This window comes from Sciurus carolinensis, chromosome X, assembly GCF_902686445.1.
Source record: "Sciurus carolinensis chromosome X, mSciCar1.2, whole genome shotgun sequence".
Classification (NCBI taxonomy): Eukaryota; Metazoa; Chordata; class Mammalia; order Rodentia; family Sciuridae; genus Sciurus; species Sciurus carolinensis.
The window spans coordinates 59,680,406-59,699,990 of record NC_062232.1 but is presented as its reverse complement, the minus strand read 5'-3'; the positions used below and the strand labels follow the sequence as shown (position 1 = coordinate 59,699,990).

Below are 19,585 nucleotides of genomic sequence, written 5' to 3'. Positions count from 1 at the left end.
TTGTTCTTTTGGTGATATGTTTGTAGTGGGATAATGGACATCTAACCCCTTTTTCTTATTTTTGCCAATGTAATGTTTGTCTTGATGTGCTTTTTTTTACTTTTAGAATACAAAACAGAACACAGAAAATCATGCTATTTCATCACTGAGAAACCTCTTGTAAGTAACTACAGTGAATATTTAAGCATTCCTTTCCATTTACTTTGATGGCTGAAAATCTACAAATTCACTGTATTTTTTTTCTTGTTTTTTTCCACATTTTTATTGGTACATTAATGTCTTGCATAGTTTTAATTTAAAGTTTTTACATGGTTAATATTTCATAATCTTCTTTAGTAACCTAATAAGTGAAGATCTAATGTAGCATTGTTAAGGATAGGATTAATGGCTCAATGTTTATTCACAGTATTTAAGTACCCAACATGAGAACAATACAGTTAACATCAAGTAAGATTTAAGGAGACTATATTGTAAATTCCAGATTATAATTTTTAAGTATGCTATTTGAATTTTTGCTATTTTAGGTTTCTGATATTCAAACAAGATCTGCTGTTATTTCATGGAATCTATATAGTTCTGAGACATGTGATCATACTAAATCTCCTATAACATTTGAACTGGCAATATCTAATAGTGGTAAAAATGGAAAATACAAAAACGTTTATATGTAAGTCTTTCTTTTTAATCAGTTTTCATTTCTTATACTTCAATTAAAATATTCTATCTAAACATACAGACCACAATTTATATCTAGGCTGAATTCTAAAGGGTTTTCTGCAATTTTTCTATGCTTTGAAAGCATTTTTCTACAGAAATCATTTTCTACATGGTGGTAGGTTACCAGATCAGATTTGTCCATGAAATTCATTGGATTATAAATATATTACAGCTGAAAGGCAACTTAAATATCAACTGGTCCATTTTCTTCAGTCTAAAGAATTCCTATTTTGGCAAATTTGAACTCAAGAAAGGAAAAAGAAAATTTTCAATTCTCCTTCTCATCTTTCACTTAGGTCTTTTTAGGACAAAATAAAGTTTCACATAACTTTACAATGCCTTTGGGTACACAAGCAGTATACATTGCCACAAAAATTTAAGGTTTGGCCTCTCCTGGGGATTTCATTATAGGAGCTAGCTACAAGCTAGAGGCTGTGATAGTAGCAGATGAGCTCAGAAATGTGTCCATAAGCTAGAACTGGGACTAGGGAGGATAAATTAGAAGATTAGTAAGAGCATACCCAGCCATTCCCAACAGTTTCTGGACTAGATGGGGATATGCAGTCTGCAAGAGAGTGAGGTAAGAAGTCACAATGGGAAGGAAATCCAAATGGAGAAGGAAGAAAAATTCCTATGTCCCCAAACAACTGGGCATGTCAGTCAGAGATCAGGGAGCTATCTGCACAATATTTTGAAAAACATTTCTTAAACTTTGCTAGAATTTATCATCTTTATTCAGAGACTCAAAATGAAAATTTGAATTTGCTTATATATTGTCCAAAGTTTTATTTCTTTTATAATTAGATAATTTTTTTATTACAATACACAGTCTTCTATATTGGGTAGGGTGAATGGAAGATATAAAATGTAGTGAAAAGCTTTGTATAAAATTAACTTTTCATGAATTAAAATGGTAGTCTTTTTCTGGTATTATGCACTTTACAAAAATTATTGTTGTTTTATTTAAAAATATTTGCTTCCCAGCACTGTAAAAAACAAAAACTTGCCTAGTGATCACTAAGTAGAATTTGCTGTAAAGTATCAATTTTTTACCTTTTTTGAAGTGTGTTTTAGGATCTAAAGTCTGAAGGAGTTCCTTGAACTAACACAGTACACCTAGTTGTTTGTGAGTATTTAGGAAGACATATAGACATGGGAAGACAGTCACTTTCTTCATGTAACAAGAGTTCACTACAGAAAAATTGCTCTGTGTGAAAGAATGAATAAATTGCATGACATGTGTTGTCTGAGACTTCTCACATCTACACTATTTAAAATAAGCTAGTTAAAAACAAATCTCTATTAACACAGTGTAAACACTATGCAGGGGTCAAGATGGTAAAATTTTGTTTCTTAAAGCTCTATTAACTTGGCATTCAAATTAAGTATTTTGAATTATTAATATCACCATTTTGATGCACATAAAATGAGTTAAATTTATCCAAACTTCAAGGAGATTTGTGCTTCTTTGTCAGTTGAAATTGTAAGAGTAGGACTGCTTTGCTTAGCTTTTAAATACAGGCAAGATTCATTATTTAAAAATCTCTTCACAGTGGTGATGGAGTTACATTTACCCTACATGATCTGCAACCATCCATGGCCTATTTTTTAAGGTAAGAGTTCCATCCTACACAATCTACCCCCAGTCTGTATCAGTTTGCTACTTAAACAATTCCTCCAACAATTCCTAGCTATTTGCTGGCAAACTAGCCTTTCCTTCAAGCTTCAAAATAACCACTCCAAATCCAGCATTAGTTCACTTTTTCATTTAGAACAGATGAGAGAGTGCTTTGAGAATTATTATCTGCAAGGACCCAGAGCTGTTCTATTAGTAAATTTTTTATAATTATCTCTTAAGAAATGTGTCTGGGAATTTGAATTCGTGATTTAATACATGTGTTAGGATAAATATTTGAAAGTTTACAATTGTGATTACATTTTTAGAGTTACAACCATAAGAGGTTCAGAGCACAGGACTGTGTCTGAAGTGTCTAGCTTCACAACACCAGGCTGCGAACCGGACCCTCCACTTGCACCCAGACTGATTAACCGATCCAAGAGTAGCCTGAATTTACAGTGGAAGGTAAGCATTCTACTTGAAAAACATAATTTTAAGACACTCTTTCTACCATATCTTTAATTTTAAATGTGGATTTATGCATGCCTAATCTGACCTATTTCCCTAGCACTTTTTCTTCACAATAATCTTTCTCGTCTTCTATCTGAATCGTGTCAAGTAAATTGAGAAATGTCAATAAGAATTTTGATAATTAATAAAGCGGAAGTACTAATTTCTACAACCTAAATTTAGTTATTTACAGTCATAGTTACCAACAAATTTATATCACAATTTAAAGTATTAATTTTCTTCTTTGTATGTAATTTGGAAAATACAAAAAAATCAGAGAATCTAGACATGTCTTATAGAATTCAAAAAGTGCATTTTAACTTTAAAATCTAGGTGGCTTTATAAACAAGATATAATAAGATTCATTCACAGTAACATGTCATTTTTAAATGTATATGCAACATATGTAAAAATAGCTGATCATAATTTTATCTTTCTGATATTTCTAGGGATCCAATGATAATGGCTCTAAAATAAACAGTTTTGTTTTGGAATGGGATGAGGTACACGATTTTATCTTTAAAAACACTTGTGAATAATTATTAATGTTATGATTAATTTTGTTCTTAATTTTATAATACTCTAATACTTTGTGTCCATTGTTAAGGGTAAAGGTGAAGACTTCAAATGTTGTTATGTGGGTACCATGAAACAACACAAGATCCTTAAACTGAATGCTTCTACAAAATATTCCTTCAGATTAGCTGCCAAAAATAACTTTGGCTTAAGGTACATTGAATTATTTGCAGTATTTAAAAGTCTGCTCTTACATAAAAACCTGGAAATAATTTCTCATCCTTAATCTATTTTTCAGTGATTTCAGCGAAATAGCAGTCTTCCATACATCCGGAACTATACCTCCAACACCTTCACCTCCTAAACTAAGAGAAGCAGGAGTCTATAGCTTGTCACTAGAATGGGGTCCCCCAGCTAACTCAAATCCAAATGACAGTCTTACTTATGTACTAGAAATGGAAGATGCTGGATCTGTAAGTTTTATTTTCATATGTTTTAATCTTAAACCTCAGTGTTAGGTACATTTTATAAGTATTTGTCACTTGAAAAATACTTAAATTTGATTAGCTTCCTTTCTACTCAATTCAATCAAGAATTATATGATTCTTGAGTCTGTGCTCTGGATGAGGTCAATGCAGAGCCAGAGTTACTCAAGCTTGAACAAATATGCAAGTCCTGCAAACTAGCTAAATATAGCAGCCACTGTAAGGGCAACATAGAGACTTAAAGAAATGTGTTAGTATTCTCAACTTTAGTCTTCTTCTGGATGATCTTGAGTGGTCAAACAGATGTTTAACACCTTAACATAATTTGTATTAGTCAGGGTTCTCTAGAGGAACAGAATCAACAGGAATAATGATTATAAAAAGGGGATTTATTAGATTGACTTACACGACCAGAAGCTGGATAGTCCACAATGGCTGTCTGCGGGATAGAGAACTGCAATAATCAGTAGGCTGCACAGTTCAAGAGGCAGAAGTCCCAGAACAAGAAGGATCAACAGTGCTACCCTAGTATGAGACCAAGGTTTCTGGAAACTACCTGGAAAATCACCAGAAGAGTCTGCTTTGGAAGAATGAAGAAGCAAGAGTCTGATATCCTCAGATGATTGAAGCAGCAAACAAGAACCTGTTCAAGAAGAGTCGAGCTTGCATCTGCATCTGCTTCCTTGTTCTTCCAGCTTTTATTCCATCCAAGCCATCATCCTATTGGGCAGTGTTGTCCATGCTTAGGGAGGGTCTCCACTTCAGTTCACTATCCCACATTCCAATTATTCCTAGACATGCCCTCATTGACACACCCAGAAGCCTCTTAATCATTGATATCTCTCAATCCAATCAAGTTGACAGTTCAAATTAACCATTACATAATTCTTTCAGCTATTTCTTTTCTTTATCGTCTTGGATTCCTCATGTGGATGGGCAACTATTTCATTTCATTCTGAACTTTCAAATCTATACTGAAAAGGCTAGGAACTGAAGAAATAGCTTGCTTTGGAGAGTGCTTGCCTAGCATGTGCAAGGGCAGCAGTTTGAATCCCTGGTGCCTCAGAATGGGGGAAAAAGATCTCTTTAAAAAAAAAAAGTCTAGTCAATTTCAAAATAAATTGTTGTACATATTTTACCAGAGTTGAAAAGCAGCTAACAATGAGAAGTGTTGCAAGTGTTGCAAGTAATATGCTAAGTGCTTTCACGTATATAATTTTATTAAATCCTGAAAAGCAGGAGAGGCCCTTTAAAGAAAAATTATCTTTATCCTTTAATAGGGATATATGGAGGTTCAGAAAGATTAAGGACTTGATCAGGACTACCCAGCTGGATAATAAGGTGAAGTTAGAACTTGACCCCAGGCCTGCCTGATTCCTAAATTTATCATCTTTCATTTCCAGGGCTTAGGTTTTAAACCTAAATACAATGGAGAAGACCTCTCATGCACTATAAGAAATCTTCAGAGAAGTACTACATACAAGTTTAGGGTATGTAGCTATAATTTATATATTTGTGTCATATTTTAACATAAAATAATACTCTTCACTAGAGAAAATGAGTCTTTTTCTTTGAAATTATTTTGCATTTAGTTCTCAGAAATTCTCACTCACATAACTTGCTTTATATTTGCAAACCATGCACTACAAAACCAGACATTTATTTCCAATGGTCAAGCAAGGAATTCTGTTTTACTCAAATAGATCTTTGCCTACAATATGGAAGGAAGAAGTAACCCCAGTGGAGAAGTAAAATATACTACCTCTCCAGATAAGCCTGGGCCTCCTAGAAAACCACACATAAGGGGAAAGATCCATGCACACAGAGTAAAAATTGGATGGGGTAAGTAATATTTTTGTATTTAATTTTACTCTTTCTGTCTTATCTTTGAGAGCAAATCTTTCTTTAATTGCCCACAACTTTATAGTCTAAATCATTTTTATGAAATATTCTGCCATATAAATTAACTTAGTTGTAAACCATATTGTTTTTTCTAGTTTTATATTAATTTTCTATTGCTCTCATTAATGAACAAATTGTAGAACTTTCTGAGTCATTAAGTATTATGCTTATTTCAAGTAAAATTACATCTTAGATTGAGGCCACAATTAGAAGACCACATCAATAATAAATATCACCTTGAAAAGAAATTTATACAAATATTTTTGCCTCAAAACTAGAGAAATGAACTTTATGACACATATATTTGACATTTCAGTCTCTTCTAAATAGCATTTAAAATATTATTTAAATTCTTCATGTCTAATATCTTAAGCATGTAACTTGTATTATATTTTATAATCTTTATTAATATCTGTATATTAATTCAAAAATGGTTAATTTTGTTTTTTCCTCTGTGAAAAAATTAATTTGCGAGATTACATTCCAGTGAAAGACTTATAAGTTTACCAAGTTGATTCAAGAATCATTTTAATTTTATATACCCTTTCAGAATCACCCAAAGATAATGGTGGAACGTACATTTCAAGCTACAGTTTAGAAGTTAGTGAAAATTCAAATGGTAAGATGTCATGATTTTTAAGGTTTTATTTTTAAATAATTTTATACTTACCTAGAAGTTGTGAAAATAGTATAGAGGGTTCCCATATAAACTTTTCACTTGGCTTCTCCTAATCTTAGATAGCCATATTGCAATAATCAAAAGCAGGAAATTAGCATTGGTAGAGTCCTATTAACTAAATCCCAGAGCTTAGGTTTCTCCAGCTTTTGATAACAAATCATGTTTACTTACTGACATCTCATGATTTTTATGGTTAATTCTACTGGCAATATAATTTTATTTAACTATATAGAGAATTGGATCATTAATTTCCAAAATAGTTACTACTGAGTATATACATAAGATATGAGAACCCATAAAATTTATGTGACCCATAAATAAATTGGATAAATTTGCTTTTATACCTTCAGAAAATCTCTGGAATATAATCTACAATGGCACCATAAAGGAATTTTTATATGACAATTTGAAACCTGGTACTACATATAAACTGAGAGTTTTTTGCAACTCGCCCGTAGGCCAAAGCCAGGTGAGAAAAGAGAGGGAAAAATTTTTTAATTGAGAATTGAAATGAACTATATTACTAAATATTTTACAAAATTGATCTTAAATTTAGTATAGTCATGAGGTATTTTGTATTTTTTCTCTTAGCCTTCAGATATATTGACCATTCAAACACCAACTCTTTCTCCTGCATCTTGCCGTCATCCACCCTTAAATGGTAAAACAAAGTCCAAAGAAATGAACCTCCAAAGTGGTGAGGCTTCCTTGTCTAATTTGAATAACTTCACCTCAATTACCTGTTCTGTATTTTTTGCACATTAAATGTTATTACAGCAGAACAAATGTTTTTTAAATTTTTTTTAGTTGTAGATGGACACAATGCCTTTATTTTATTCATTTATGTGGTGCAGAGGATTTAACCCAGGGCCTCATACTTGCTAGGCAAGCTCTCTACCACTGAGCTACAACCCCAGCCCAGAACAAATGGTTTTTAATACAGAATCAAATATCACTTAGCAAATTGTCTCTCAATAATTGAAAAATTCATATTTTTAATGTCTGTAAATCCAATTAAGAAGTTAATTGACACAATGTTTTGATTCTTCTGTTACTTTAAGCATTCTTACATAGAACTGTCTTAAATCATTTTGTATTATTTTAATGAAATACCCTTAAAATTATTTTTAGAGATTGGGAGTATAGCTCAGTAGTAGAGTGCATACTATGCATACATAAAGCTCAGGGTTCAATCCTCAGCACACACAAAAAAAAACATTTTTAAATATAGTAAATTTTTTTGTGTACTTTATAGACAATCCTTCTGCTAATGGAAACTCTGAAGTACTTGTACATGTCAAAAAGGCAAAAGGTAACCAAGATGACACAAAAGAGCAACCTGGCTCTGAAAATGGATGCACAGTGAGTAAATTAATTCCTGAGGAATCCACAGTTTTCTGGTTAAAAGTAGCAAATAGGGTTGGGGATGTTATACTGTTCAGTTGGACCATTTGTAGTTCATTTCGCTTTGGATAAATATATGCTTCTACAGTAGTTTTTGTCAAAGTGGGGAGTGACCACACCTGCAAAATCATTTATGTCTTTGCTTCTTTGTTTGTAGCTTGGATCTCATTCAATGACGTGTGAAACAGCACCTTTCCCAGGCCCTCCTTCTCATTGTGGTACACCTGTGCTAAACTGCAAGGGTCCAACCTGTGTTGTTGTTAGTTGGGGAGTATGTTATCAATTTATTTTTATTAATTTTGCTAATATAAAAGCACATTAGTTTATTTAGAAAATCTTTTGAAAACCTAGAAATACATAAGAAATGAGATATTAGAATTAGAGTCCCACAGATCTTCGACCATGGTTTCTAGAAAACAACTAGGACCTGATGCCAATGGTATTAGGAACACTATGATAATAATAACCCTGCTGTACAGATCTATATTTAAGGAGACTAATAAATTTGGAAAACTAAATAGGCCATCAATAGGTAGCTAATTGAATTTTTTAAACTAATACAAGAGATACTGAATTTAAACCAATTTTCAAAATAGCATTTTTTAAAGAACTTCATTGATAAATCTCTGGTAGCATTTTTTTGCATGTAACTACAACACAGCAAAGAAGAAATGTGACTAAACAATATTGAAGCTTTAAAAAAAACAAACATTTTAACATCCATGTGCATATTTTCCCATTTGAACTAATCAAACTCAAAAATAAAAGAATTTCCCTAATTATTTAACCACATAGGTATATTTAAATTTTTCTTCCCTTTTTCCCAGACTATAGTAAAGGGTTTTAGCATTGACACAAAATTCCTAGTCTGTTAGTAATAAGTTACATAGCTGATTACACCAAATACTAACCAATACTAATTAAACAACATTAATATATGTTTAAATAACTCATTTGAAAATAATTTTAATAAATTTTGGAAAAGTCATTTATCTAACATGTAGGATTAGCAAATCCTTTTTCTTAATTTTATTTGAGTTCTTTAATGTTAATTACAGTGTCCTGCCTGTGTTTGTTCCTACATGTCTGTATCTCATATCATCTGATTATAAATTTTGACATTGAAAAGATCATGTCATAGCTCTCCACAGTATCTAATGTAGTGACCGCTTAGAGAACTCAATTTCAGTATTTTTTGCATCTTTTAGATTCCTGAAAGCAACGGTGCTGAAATCACTGATTATAGACTAGAGTGGGGACAAAATGAAGAATCAATGCACTTGATTTACACTGGCCCTTGTCTGCGTTATGAAGTTAAAGGTCTCATCCCTGCAACTACTTATTTTTGCAGAGTCCAGGTAAACCTGACACTTTTTCCAATGTAAATGAGACACAGCTATTAACCTACACTGTCCACATTTGTAATACTGACAGGATTTTCAGTATAGAGACCAGAGGCAAGTTCATAAGGGAGGGACTTCCAAATCATAAATATTTTTCATATTCAGCACCAGCATTCTGAGCTCCTTCACATGCCATTTAAAGCCCCACATATCTAGCATCTACCTTCTATCCCAATTTAATCTGTCACTATTTCCTCTACAATTGTGTATTTCTCAAATTTTCCTGAACTTGACAATCACCTGAAATACTTGTTAAAAACATTCCAGGCTGGGGAGATAGCTCAGTTGGTAGAATGCTTGCCTCTCAAGCACAAGGCCCTGGGTTCAATCCCCAGCACCACATTAAAAAGAAAAACACTAATTCCTACACCCCTATTCAGACCTATTGACCCAAAAGCTCTAATCCAAAGGTTTGCTAATTGGTATATTTAATAAGCACCCACAGTGACAATTATTAATTAGGAAAAATTACATAAAATCTTTATTCTAAACAAGCAACTCAATCACCACCCCCAAGTATACTTTCTGCATTAATACATACTATGCTACTGCCTCTTTTGTCCCTCAATACTCTTGCCATGAGTATTTCCCTGAAAATCTTAGTCCAAATTTAAAGTACTCTGATATGTTCTCCTTATAAAATTTAAGTTATCAAAATACCCTAGGAGAGCCTGAGGACATAACTCAGTGGTGGAGCACTTGCTTGGCATACACAAAGCCCTAGGTTCAATTCTCAGCACTGCAAAGAAAAAGGTGGGGGACTGAATACCCTAGAAGCTCTAATACTGGGCATCTAAGCTCCATCTCCCATTGCCTTTCATAACTGAATGGAATTTATTTATTTATTTATATACTTACTTACTTACTTACTTACTTACTTACTTACTTACTTTAACCATTGATCAACTTTTTCCCTTTCCTCTCTACTTCTCTCCCCCAGCCTCTGGTAACTACCATTCTACTCTAAATTTCTATCAACCATTATAGATTCCACATATGAGTGAGATCATGCAGTAGTTTTCTTACTGTGCCTGGCTTATTTCAGTTAACATAATGATCTCTATTTCCATCTATGTCTTAGCAAAGGAAAGGATTTCATTCTTTCTGTGGCTGAATAGTATGCCATTGTGTCTATGTACAACATTTTATTCATCCAGTGATTACTTGATGGACACTTAGGTTCTTTTCATTTCTTGGCTATTGTGAATAGTGCTGCAATGAACATGAGAGTACAGAAATGTCTTTGCCATACTGATTCATTTCCTTTGGATAAATACTCAGTAGTGGGGTTGCTTGATTGGATGTTAATTCTATTTTTTAATTTTTTGAGGAACCTATATTGTTTTCTGTAATGGCTACACTGATTGACATTCCCACCAACAATGCATAAGGGTTTGCTTTACTCTACATCCTAGTCACCACTCATTATGTTTTGTCTTTTAATTAATAGCTGTTCTTACTGGGATGAGGTGATATTTCATTGTTGTTTTGATTTGCATTTCCCTGATGATTAGTTATGTTTGCTTAGCATTTTTCATATATGTGTTAGCTGTTTGCATGCCTTCTTTAGAAAAATGTCTATTTAGGTCTAATGCCCACCCCCAATTTTTACCACATTATAGTTTATTTCCATATTTCCATGAGCATTGCTCCTGCAGATCAGCCCACATCCCCCTGGCTTGCTATGCAGAGTTCTCATTTTTCTCACTTTAATTTAATAAATTTTAGCTAATACAGAAAGCATAACATCTATGCACATTAATGAGGTACTCTTGGGCATTTATGCTAGAGAAATGAAAACTCACATCTACACAAAGAGACCATATGTGAATGCCCATAGCGCCTTTACTTGTAAGAGACCAAAACTAGTAAAAAGAGGTGAGGAATGACTCTAAAACCTCAACAGTTAAAAATTCAAAGAACCCAGTTAGAAAACTAGCAAAAGACATGAACAGACAGTTCACTGAAGAGGATACACAGATGGCAAGTAAGCATATGAAAAGACATCCAGTATCATCAGTTACTAATTAAATGCACAATGAGATGCTATGGCATACCTATCAGAATGGCTAAACTAAGCAGGGCACATGGTGGCACACACCTGTAATCCCAGCAGCTCTAGAGGCTGAAGCAGGAAGATTCCAAGTTCAAAGCCAGCCTCAGCAACTTAGTGAGGACTTAAGCAACTTAGCCAAAACCCTGTCTAAAAATAAAACAAACAAACAAATATATATAGCTGGGGATTTGGCTCAGTAGTTAAGCACACCTGGGTTCAATCCCTGGTATCACCCCCCAAAAAAAAAACAGCTAAACTAAGGGACAGTGATAACACCAAAAGCTGTCAATGAATAAAAAACTGGATCATTCGTGTTTTTCTAATGGTAATTACAGCCCCTCTAGAAAAGAGTATGGCAGTTTCTTACAAAATTAAAAATGTACCTGGTTGTAATACTGTACTATAGTTATGCAAATATTATGTTTGGAGGACAGTAGGTAAAGGGTATATGTATATTCATAATGATCTCAAAATAAAAAAGATTTTACAAAATCCATGAAATTTGTTGAGTGGATATGAATGTCTAGCTACCACCAACAAAAATAGAAACTACAACAGGAACAAAAGGAAAAAAAAGTTTGGTGTGGTGGTTGATGGGTTCTATTTTAGCACATTTTTTTTCTGTAGTGTCCATATTAACACTCTTCACTTACCTTCCCTTATGTATACTCTTTGCCTTCTTAATTACACAACTTAAATGTTTCATTATATATTTTAGCAACTTAAGAACCATGTTGTTAGTATCTGAGCTTATGGAAATTTATTTCCTTATGTAACAACATGTTTTATGCACAAAACAAAGTAATAATGATTCTCTAACAAAGTATATAAATTTTCAGGCTGTAAATATAGTTGGAGTTGGAATGTTTGGAGGAACTGGCATAGTAACCACACCAGCAACTGTGCCAGCAGTAGTGCAAATGTTACATGAAGTTGAAAACAAAGTTCCTGCCAAATTGGCGTCATCCTGCCTTGCTATTAAATGGGAGGAACCAGATTGCCATGGCTCTCCTATCACTGGATATAACATTGAATATGGAGATAGAAAAATTTTGAATGTTGGTAGAGTAACAGAGTGTCTTCTAAAACATCTACAGCCTGACACCACATATAAGTAAGTCACTTATATCTTACTTTGAGTGAATGGAAAGATTTTTGAGAATTTTAAACGGATCTCTCTTTTTATATCTTATTTAATCTGTATAAGATTTCTTTTGAAAAATATTATACTGCATTGGAAAATTTGGCATTATTAAGAGCCAGTTTCTCCTTCTCATTAATAATTTAAGAGTTTTGATTTGAAAATGTGTCTCTGATAGTAATAATATCATGGTCAGTATCCTTTATAAGGTTACTAGGGATTTAGCATATATGTAAAAAATTATTTACTTTACTAAATATAGGTTAAAATATTTTAATTTTTTCCTTCTTAACACTAGAATCAGAATTCAAGCTATCAATCATTATGGACTAAGCCCTTTTAGCCAATCAATAAGAACCAAAACCAAACCACTACCACCTGAGCCTCCACATCTTGATTGTGTAGTCTATGGACACCAGAGCCTCAAACTGAAATGGGGTAACACTTCGAACAAAAGACTACTTTCCAACCTTATAAGCTATAACTTGTTAATGGGAGATCGTTCTGGCAGGTAAACTATTTTTACCATATATGTATTGCAATAAAAATGGTTTAAATTTTTAATATCTTAATCCTATAATCCAAAGTGGTTCCAATGAACTAATTAGATGTAAAAGCAACCCATTACCATGGAAGATAAACTTTTTAAAATTCTTTCTCATAGTTCAGCAACTTTTGCCTCTTCCAAAGCACTTGTTCATTTAGCACACTTTAAATACCAGGGAATAGAAGGTATAAAAAGAAAGAAAGCTGAAATCTTGCCATTATATTTATGACCTGTTTGTTATCCTTTGCGTTTTGCCTTTCTGGCTTTAAGTTGATTTCCTTAGGCCTTATTGAGGTTTTTAAAACATTTTAAGTTAGTTGTATAAAGAGTTATTTGTACATGTTATAGTTGATTAATAATATTGATTCCCTCATCTCCATTCCCACCCAGATTCTCTGTCATTTACCATGGACCTTGTCAAACTCACAAAGTGCAGAGATTGGGTGAATATACTCAATACAAATTTAAAATCCAGGCATGTAATGAGGCTGGTGAGGGACCACTTTCTGGCATCTATACTTTCACGACAAACAAAACCCCACCACCCACACTTAAAGGTAAGTATTATTTGCCAAGACATTAAAAGTTGCCTTAATTTGAGTTCCAGTAGCTCATATATAAAATTTAGCAGCAATGATTATTTAAATTCAATAATATAATACCAAAAGAGACTAGTACTTCTTAATTATGGATTCAAAGGGCAATGTAGAATTTAATGAGGCTCCAAAAATACATATTTTTAAATACATTAGAAATCATCTAATCCAGCCAATCACTCTACCACCACTACCACTTTTCAGAGAAAAAAGCTAAGTCCAGGGCTGGGGATATAGATATAGTTCAGTTGGTATAGTGCTTGCTTTGCAAGCACAAGGCCCTGGGTTCAATCCCCAACACCGCAAAAAAAAAAAAAGCTAAGTCCCCCAAATGGTGAATAAGTTAGCTAAAGGGCACTCAGCATCAGTGGCAGAGCCAAGATTAGAGTTATAGGCTCCTGATTCCCATAACAGTACTCTGTCTACTTTGTCATGATATCTATTCCTTGCTGAATCTTTTATTTTCTCAAATAGTTTATTATAGGAATTATCAATTGAGAGGTGTGATTATACTTACTAAAGCTAAAAATAAGGCTCTGTAACGTTAGGTTATTTCAAAAACTCTAAATTTACTCTCCTTATTCAAACAGTAAAACAAAATGCTGTCTGTAATACATAACAATGACTCTAAATTACAGTCTGTAGAGCCTAGGATTTGAGGATATTTTTTCTTCCCAGTTCCAATGCATGCATATGAGTATGATCACTTTTATTAAATCATTTGTCTTCATTGTAAAGTGTTACAGCTGGAACATATTGGAATTAAACATGATTTAGACCACAGTTATATCTACCTCTCTTCCTGAATAATATCCCTAATATACTTAAGCCCCATTTTCCCCAGAAAATAAGGAGATTAATAATATAAAATAGCCTGCCCACAGTTACTTCCAAATGTATAATGTACAATAGAAATACAGTGCAGGGGATTATACTAGAAGAGAATAAATAAAAATAATAAAAGTCTTAATAAGATATTACTAGAAAAACTAAAAAGTATATATTATTAATTGAGAATTTTAATTTCTTAAAAATTTTCTTATAGTGATTAAAATGCCTGATGGTATAGTGAAATAGTGATGATATAGTTAAAATAATCACTGTAACTGTATATTCTTAAGTTTATATGGGCTGCCTTTTAATGGTCATAGAATTGTATAACAAGTTTCACTATCTAAGATCATCTAGAAAAAAATAGAACCCTCTAAACTGAAATTTTCTTTTTTTAGCACCTAAATTACATCACCTGAATAGCAATATATGTGAGATCAAATGGGAGTCTTTGGAGCCAATAAAAGGAGATCCCATTGTTTACAATCTTCAGCTCATCAGTGAAAAAGGAACTGACTTGGTAAATTCTTGGAAATTTAGTCTTTATGGTTTTATATCATGTTAAGGATTGAGCTTATGTCAAGGAGCATGATATTCTTTTAAGATGCTTAAAGTAAAAGTAAATCTTATCCAGTCCCATCCTCCCTAATGGTTATGTACATAATACTTATTATTTTTAGACAAATAGCTTATTCATTTCATTAGCTAATTACTATTGAATTATTTGGTATTTCTTGATTCTACTGACCACAATCAATGACTCAGTTCCAAACTAATGCAGTTAATCTTTAACAATTATAAATTTTTGTTATTTATTACTTTGAACAAAACTCCCTAAATAATACTGAATGCTCAAAACATTAGAGACATGAGTAAAATTTTAGTTTTGTTGTGAAAATGTTCATGAAATGAATAAATTCATATCTTTCCTGTTGTCAAAATATAGATGTATAGGTAAATAGATAAGTGAATGATTTTCATCTTAACTCTTTTTCCTCTAGATTTACAAAGGACCGAACACTTCATTCTCCTTTTCCAACTTTCTCACAAATTCACATTATCGCTTCAAGGTTTGTGCTGGACGCCAATATCAAAGTTCTGCAGGGATGCAAGAACTCTGGGGACCGTATAGTCCCAGCACTCTTTTCTCAACTCATAAGCAACAGCAGGGACCTGGTAAAGGTGGTGGAGGAAAGGGAGGAAACAACCCTAGTGAAGAAAAAGATGAAAAGCATAGAATAGAGATGAGCGATGATACATTTGTTCTAATCCTTGTGATAGGATTTGCACTTGTTGCCATTCTGTGTGCTGTTGCAATTCAACACTTCCTAATCAATTAGTCTATTCTTGTGCATTTTCTCCACTTTAGGAAGTTCTAAAACAAATTACATCAGATGTAGAAATTGTTAGATATAGCTCAACTCTTACTTAAATGTAAAACCCATTTGGTAGAAATTCTTTACAACTTTTACCTAATAGTAAAAGAACTGCCTTAATATTCAAGAAATCCACTGTGACATTAGAAGAGATTTTTTTCCTTAGGGAATAGGTCTATTTTAAGTTTCATAATTTTAGAAACAAAAGCATTTCCATTGTTATACAAATCTAGAATCTCTATGGAAGCTATTTCCTGCCTTAATTTTTCAAATGAATATTTTCCAAACTTTGTGGAGTTATAAGAGTAAAACAGCATTTTGGAATTTTATGTAGAACAAAATGAGAAAAATCAATTCTACATGTCAACTTACATTCATATAAAATAATAAAAAGTATCTACCAAACTTCCTTATGGTAATTTTTTCAAATAATGTACTCACATATATCTTTGTGTCCTGATAATTACTTTGTTACTACAGAAATAGTAATATATACCATTTTGCTATAGTAGGAACTATAGGAAATTGAAATTAAGAAATGAAGAGCCATTTAATACCTTTCTAAATTTTTTAAAATACATCCTGTGTTGGTTACCTTCTAATCAGAATTGTTAAACATTATGAACATAAAAACTCATTAAAATTATTTTAATACATGACATTAAAAATATTTTTTCTCAAAATAGATGGATTAACATTCATGTCTAGTTAAAAATGAAACATCACTTCTCCGTTCTCATGATTCATCCTACTGGAGCTATTTTGGCAATCTTGCAAGAAGCTATTTTTTACCCTTATTGAAATGTTTAAATATTATTTCCTATTTCAGAGCTTTTTCTTTTTATTTTAAAACTGAAAATCAGAACTTCAAGTTGAAAACATCCAACTTTCATTTGCACTAATAATTTTGTTATATGACATTTTCTTTCACTGAGAACTAAGAAGTGGTATTATAGAATAAGTAATATGATAAAAGTACTGGTAAATTTTGACAGGCATTGGTTCAGGCTTGCTTCCCAACAAGGACTGTGACTGCCATCACATGTCAGGTAGTACTCTGTTTCCAATTAACCAAATAGTCCATATCTATTTAATCTATTATACAAGTTCAATACACCCTATTTCCTCTTCATTCCACTCAATGACTTCCTAGGTTTTTAGGTTTTTAGACCTTTCGATAAATTGGACATTGCAAAAGAAATTATTATTAAGCCTTATTACAGCACTGTTCACAATAGCCAAGATAATGAGTCAACTTAGGTGCCCACTGAAGGAGGAATAAATAAAGAAAATATGGTTTGGATACACAACTGAATATTATTCAGCCATAAAGAAGCATAAAATTCTGTCATTTTCAGCAAAGTAGATGATGGGACTGAAGGATATTATTTTAAATGAAATAAGACAAACATGGAAAGATACTGCATATTTTCTTTCATATGTGGGAGTTAAAAAACCAATCAGAATGTAGAATTGTGATTACCACAGGTTGTAAGGGTTGGAAGGAGGGAATATAATGAGGGGTTGAATAATTGGTACCAAAACACAAATAGAAGGAATAAGTTCTAGTGTTCCACAGCATAGTGGTATGACTATAGCTCATAATAACCTATTACATATTGCTTGAAGAACTAGAAGAGAGGAGCTCAAAAGGCTCCATTCATAAAGAAATGATAAGGAGATGATTTTGTCAATGCATGCTGTATACATGTGTTGAAATATCACCAAGTGATGCTTCACAAACTTGGAGGAAGAAAAGGGAGGTGGGCAACAAGTCATTGCCTAGGCAAGAGATGTTGTTCCCTCCCTGGTGAGGCTCAGAGCCAGGTAGAATCCTGCAATGCCTGACTTTGATTATTATATATTATTCAAAAATTTAAAAATAAAACTGAAAAAAGATTATTGAGTCCCAAACTGTAGCAACATAAATTATTCAAAATGAAACATTGAGATAAACATTTTTAATTAAGGTATTGGGAGCAAGATGGCAGCTGAGTAAGATGCTCCTACAATCGCCTCCCCAAAGACATACCAATTTGAACAACTATTCATTCAATAATCCATTTTCACAAAAGCTAAAAATCCAGGTGAGAAACCATGGTGCCTGGTATTAGCATAATGATCAGAAAAGAAGCAATGATGAAGGCAGGAAGGATAGAATTGCCAGTGTCACCTTCCCATATCCCAAGTAGCAAAAAAGAGGGACACCTCCCACTTGGAAGAGGGAGAGGGAATTAAGTCCAGACCTTTGATTTAGAACTCAGTAACACAGTAAAATCCAGTGGCAGATTGCGCATTAGACCCTCCTTTGCCAGGAGACCAAAGAACTACCTCCATTACCCCTCTCCCAACTTTGGGCAGCAGAGCAATGAGCAGACTCCACCGGCTAAGGAGTGTGACATGAAAGCACAAGACTTTGCTTTTATGTGAGGCCTGCTGTAATGGGACCTAGCACTAATTAGAGCCCAAAGGCACCTATCTCCAGGACAGTAGTCACAGAGCCTTTGGATCAGTCCCACAGGAGCCTGTGCTCTGGTAATTCAACCAGCCACAGATGGACCTAGGACACACTACCAAGATTTGTTCCAGTCTCTAAGGCTATGAGATTCTGGTATAATCCAGCTTAGTGTCAGCCTGAGCAGCAAGAGACTGCCTCCATCAAGCCAACCCTAACCTCTGGAAGACAGGAAGGACTAAGACTCCAAATTCAAGGGAGCAGAGCAGGAAAGTGAGCACAGGAGTGTCTCTTGCAACTTAATGTAAGGCTGGTAAAAACTGGATGGACCTCAGGCAAGTACATATGAATAGAAACTATGAACATAACTCAGTGTCAGTTGGAAACCCATGGGGTCTGTCGGTTGAACTTATAACCCAACCTGCGGTATGTTGAGTAGTATTGGGTAGCAAGTCCACTTCAACAGAAGTTAGCAGTGTGGGCCTTTGTTCTACCTATATGCTACAATGATCTTTGCAGGATATGGGCTCCAAGGGTGATCTAACATTGCACCATTAGAGGCCATGGGACTGCCCATCCCATTCCCCTGTTGCCCCTAATCACAGGTAGCACAGCATGGAGAGAGTAATTCTCAACTTGAGGGAAGAGAGGTGGATACCAAGTCATTGTGTAGGACAGTGGGGCTAGTCCCCCCACTAACTCTCAGTGAGGTTCAGAGCCAGGTAGAATCCTGCACAACCTGACCTTAGGCTTCTGACTATGGATGTGGCATCAATTCCAGCCTCAGGTAGAAATTTGTGATAATGGATTACCCTTTGTAGATACTGCTCCAATTCATTCTGAACATTTGGGACAAACCTAGACTTGGTGTACCCTCTAGTACTGAAATAGTGAAAATTTTTACAGGCTCAGAGAAAATAAAACTGCTTAGTATTTCTGGAAGTACAAACAAAACTAGATTATGAAAATTGGGAAAAGTGCCTAATCCTTCAGCATACAGGTGATACATATACCAACACTCATCAAAAACTTAAAGGGAATCATTGTGGGAAGCCATCCTTATCTAGCAGAATCAGTCGGTTCTCTATCTAGTTTTCCTGAGAGAATGGCTCCCCTAACTCCATCCTATCCTGTTCATCACAGAAGAAGCTCCTCCTGGTCTTTCCTCTCTTTACCTGTATGTCTATAAATAAAAGAGAGTTGAGCTACTCCAGGTCATCGTTGTCAGAGGCCAGAGCTGGTATAGCCAGACCCGTCACACCCCTCTCATTTAAAAAGAGTATTGGCTCTTGTGTGTTTATTGAATAGATAAGTTTTGGGGTAATAGATTGGAAAACCAGCCAACATCC

The 19,585-nt window shown here is 33.8% G+C and overlaps 1 protein-coding gene across 1 annotated transcript in view; it reads left to right on the top strand.

Annotated features, from left to right (window-relative positions):
• LOC124971514 (fibronectin type III domain containing protein 3C1-like) overlaps nt 1-16,090 on the top strand; it is a 35,154-nt gene extending 19,064 nt beyond the window's left edge. The window contains exons 8-27 of the mRNA XM_047535255.1: nt 107-159; nt 525-667; nt 2,271-2,330; nt 2,662-2,800; nt 3,295-3,348; nt 3,453-3,574; nt 3,660-3,834; nt 5,250-5,336; nt 5,550-5,688; nt 6,299-6,367; nt 6,778-6,896; nt 7,019-7,124; nt 7,683-7,789; nt 7,989-8,102; nt 9,040-9,189; nt 12,130-12,404; nt 12,730-12,942; nt 13,369-13,535; nt 14,804-14,925; nt 15,407-16,090. Coding sequence (XP_047391211.1) covers nt 107-159; nt 525-667; nt 2,271-2,330; nt 2,662-2,800; nt 3,295-3,348; nt 3,453-3,574; nt 3,660-3,834; nt 5,250-5,336; nt 5,550-5,688; nt 6,299-6,367; nt 6,778-6,896; nt 7,019-7,124; nt 7,683-7,789; nt 7,989-8,102; nt 9,040-9,189; nt 12,130-12,404; nt 12,730-12,942; nt 13,369-13,535; nt 14,804-14,925; nt 15,407-15,745 — 2,753 coding nt within the window. The 3' untranslated portion in view covers nt 15,746-16,090. The remainder of the gene's footprint in view (nt 1-106; nt 160-524; nt 668-2,270; nt 2,331-2,661; nt 2,801-3,294; nt 3,349-3,452; nt 3,575-3,659; nt 3,835-5,249; nt 5,337-5,549; nt 5,689-6,298; nt 6,368-6,777; nt 6,897-7,018; nt 7,125-7,682; nt 7,790-7,988; nt 8,103-9,039; nt 9,190-12,129; nt 12,405-12,729; nt 12,943-13,368; nt 13,536-14,803; nt 14,926-15,406) is intronic.
• Nucleotides 16,091-19,585: the final 3,495 nt, after the last annotated feature.